Below are 2,940 nucleotides of genomic sequence, written 5' to 3' on the forward strand. Positions count from 1 at the left end.
CAATAAGATCACAAAGTTTGTTTTTTAAAAATGTCCGGTTCAAAGTGTTCTGTGTCTGTTAAATGGGAAGAAAGATACATTATTAAGAAAATAATCAAAGAATGCATATGGTCGTTTTCTAAAACAAACTAGGCAACTGCAATGTTAAAATCCACAACTCCTTCATTCTTAAAGGTCCTGAACCATCAATATGAAATGTACTTTATATTTTATGACTAACCAGGAAGTTAGAAAATACAGAGTGGGCGGTGAGCTTATATTCTTGAGCTCACCTTGACAGACAGCTCTTTGAAACACCACTGTCAAGCAACTTGGATGCAGTGAGCAGTGTTGCAGTAAAATCATCTCAACCAAATTTGGTGATCCATGAATTAACTCAAAGAACACTAAAACTGCATCAACAACAATAACATATTTTTGTGGGTGTTTTTTTATGTCGTTCACAGCAGCACTGACTGATGTGTTGTCTTGACAACTGTCTCAGAGTTTTGAACGACCCTTCCCCCCCTTTTATTCCATGCAGGCTGAAGACCTAGCTAGCCAGTAACTAGATAACACCAGACACAGATGAAAGCAGAAACATTTAAGTATCTTTAATGTAGATGAATAGGGTAAACTTTTCATTATACTTGCTGACACCCTACAGTCAAATGTTGTCCCCAGCAGAGTAGCTTCTAGCTATATAAACCACTCCCAGTACTTATTTTAAAAGGGTAATAGAATATCATGTTACCATTGGTTAAATTTACAGTGAAGGCAACGTCACCTTGTGCCGTTAATAATGAATCCGTGTTTGACATGGGGGAGGAGCCCAGTAACTTTATGATCAAACTTGATAAATGTAGAAGCAACAGTCATTTTTCATGCTTTGGTCATCATACTTTCATCTGGTTTCATCCAAATATCATCCAATTTAATGAAAAAAATGACATTTAAATCTGCTGTGCCATGTGTTTCTATCAACATCAGCATGACTGCTTGCCCCACCCTCCTTGTGTGAGCTGATTGGCTGACAGGGCTGGGTGGGCGAGGCTGCGAGGAGGTCCGTGTTTGACTGTATAACACTGGAAGGAGAGGGAGGAGACTGTAGTCTGCAAAGTAATCTGCCTGCATGTGTTCTGCTCCACTCTGCTCTCTCCATCGCTGAGGTTCAGACTCCTGTCACTGATCAACTCAGCTCCTGTTCTTTCGTTCTCTGCCATGCTCTCTCAATCTGCTTCTTTCTTTATCGTCACTCCTCTCTATTCTTATCTCTATTTCACCTTTCTGTTTTACACACTTTTTAATTCATTTCTCTTTTTATAATCTCTGAATTTGGCATTCTCCATTCCCTAGCTGTCTCATCCTTTCCATCTATCTATCAATCTATCTATCTTTTCCTTTCTTTCACTTTCTTTTTGGAGGCTGTCAGTTGATAGCAGTGCAAAGTGCCGGGTGCTAAGGAAGGCTAACATGAGCAGATGTCTGGAGAAAATGACTGCTTGATCAGTTTGGCGACTGGCTGAGGCAAAATCGAGGATCTGGGATTTGTTCTGTTTTCCACCACCTGCCCGACGCTAGACTCTGACTACATCCACAGAGCTGTTCTTTCACAGCAAAGAAAGACAACAAAACAGCAGAATGGACACAATAAAGTTTAACTTAAACACTACAAGAACCAACTAAGATAACTAACAACTACATGATGAATTCCACAGACCACCAAGGGTTGATCTCTGTGGGCTATACCAGGAACCTCAGCACTGCTGGGGCTCTGGGAACCCTCAACAAAGACTCAGAGGGCGTTGGTATCAAGGACTCCTCAACAGGATGTTACGAGCAGCTCCTCATCTCTACCGAGGTCTTTCTCACACTGGGGATAATCAGTTTATTAGAGAACATCCTGGTGATTGCTGCCATCATGAAGAATAAGAATCTCCACTCTCCCATGTACTTATTCATCTGTTCTTTGGCTGTGGCAGACATGCTGGTCAGCGTCTCCAACGCCTCCGAGACCATCGTCATCGCCCTGATCAACGGCGGCAACTTGACCATCTCCGGGTCGCTCATAAAGAGCATGGACAACGTGTTCGACTCCATGATCTGTAGCTCACTGCTGGCGTCAATCTGTAGTCTCTTGGCCATCGCCATAGACCGCTACATCACCATATTCTACGCTCTGCGCTACCATAACATTGTGACGGTAAAGCGAGCGATGGCGGTAATCGCGTGCATCTGGTCGTGTTGTGTGGCATCGGGCGTGCTCTTCATTATCTACTCTGAGAGCACCACGGTCCTCATCTGCCTCATCACCATGTTCTTTACCATGCTGGTGCTCATGGCCTCGCTCTACGTCCACATGTTCATGCTGGCCCGCCTGCACATAAAGAGGATTGCCGTGTTGCCCGGGAACGTTCCCATCCGCCAGCGTGCCAACATGAAGGGCGCGATCACCCTCACCATCCTCCTGGGTGTGTTCGTAGTGTGCTGGGCTCCCTTTTTCCTCCACCTCATCCTCATGATATCATGCCCCAGGAACCCCTACTGCACCTGCTTCATGTCGCACTTCAACATGTACCTCATCCTCATCATGTGTAACTCTGTCATCGACCCACTGATCTACGCCTTCAGGAGCCAAGAGATGAGGAAGACCTTTAAGGAAATCTTCTGCTGGTACAGTCTGCCAAACCTGTGTGTGTGCGAGCTGCCAGGGAAATATTGAACTACCGAACAGCTGGGCATCTGTCAGAGACCCAGTAAGTGTGACAACTGCTGAGGTAGCACCTGCGTCTCGTCACATGAAAGAGCTGAATGGTTGTATAGGCTACATTATGGTGTAACGGTCTAAATAAGATAAGATGTTTTTTTATTGCCACCTGATAGGTGCAGTTGAAATGTGTTGCTTTACAGGGTCAGCCATAGTAGTACAGAGCCCTTGGAGAGAATTAGGTTTAAGTGCCT

General features: G+C 44.6%; 1 protein-coding gene across 1 annotated transcript; it reads left to right on the forward strand.

Annotated features, from left to right (window-relative positions):
* The first annotated feature begins 1,681 nt into the window (after positions 1-1,681).
* Positions 1,682-2,701, forward strand: LOC135523158 (melanocortin receptor 4-like). The gene has a single exon (XM_064949883.1). The coding sequence runs from the start codon at positions 1,682-1,684 to the stop codon at positions 2,699-2,701; it is 1,020 nt and encodes a 339-aa protein (XP_064805955.1).
* The last annotated feature ends 239 nt before the right edge of the window (positions 2,702-2,940 follow it).

This window comes from Oncorhynchus masou, chromosome 30 (genome assembly GCF_036934945.1).
Source record: "Oncorhynchus masou masou isolate Uvic2021 chromosome 30, UVic_Omas_1.1, whole genome shotgun sequence".
NCBI lineage: Eukaryota > Metazoa > Chordata > Actinopteri > Salmoniformes > Salmonidae > Oncorhynchus > Oncorhynchus masou.

Coding starts and splice junctions, on each gene's coding strand:
- LOC135523158 (XM_064949883.1), top strand. CDS start 1,682: ATGATGAATTCCACAGACCACCAAGGGTTGATCTCTGTGGGCTATACC.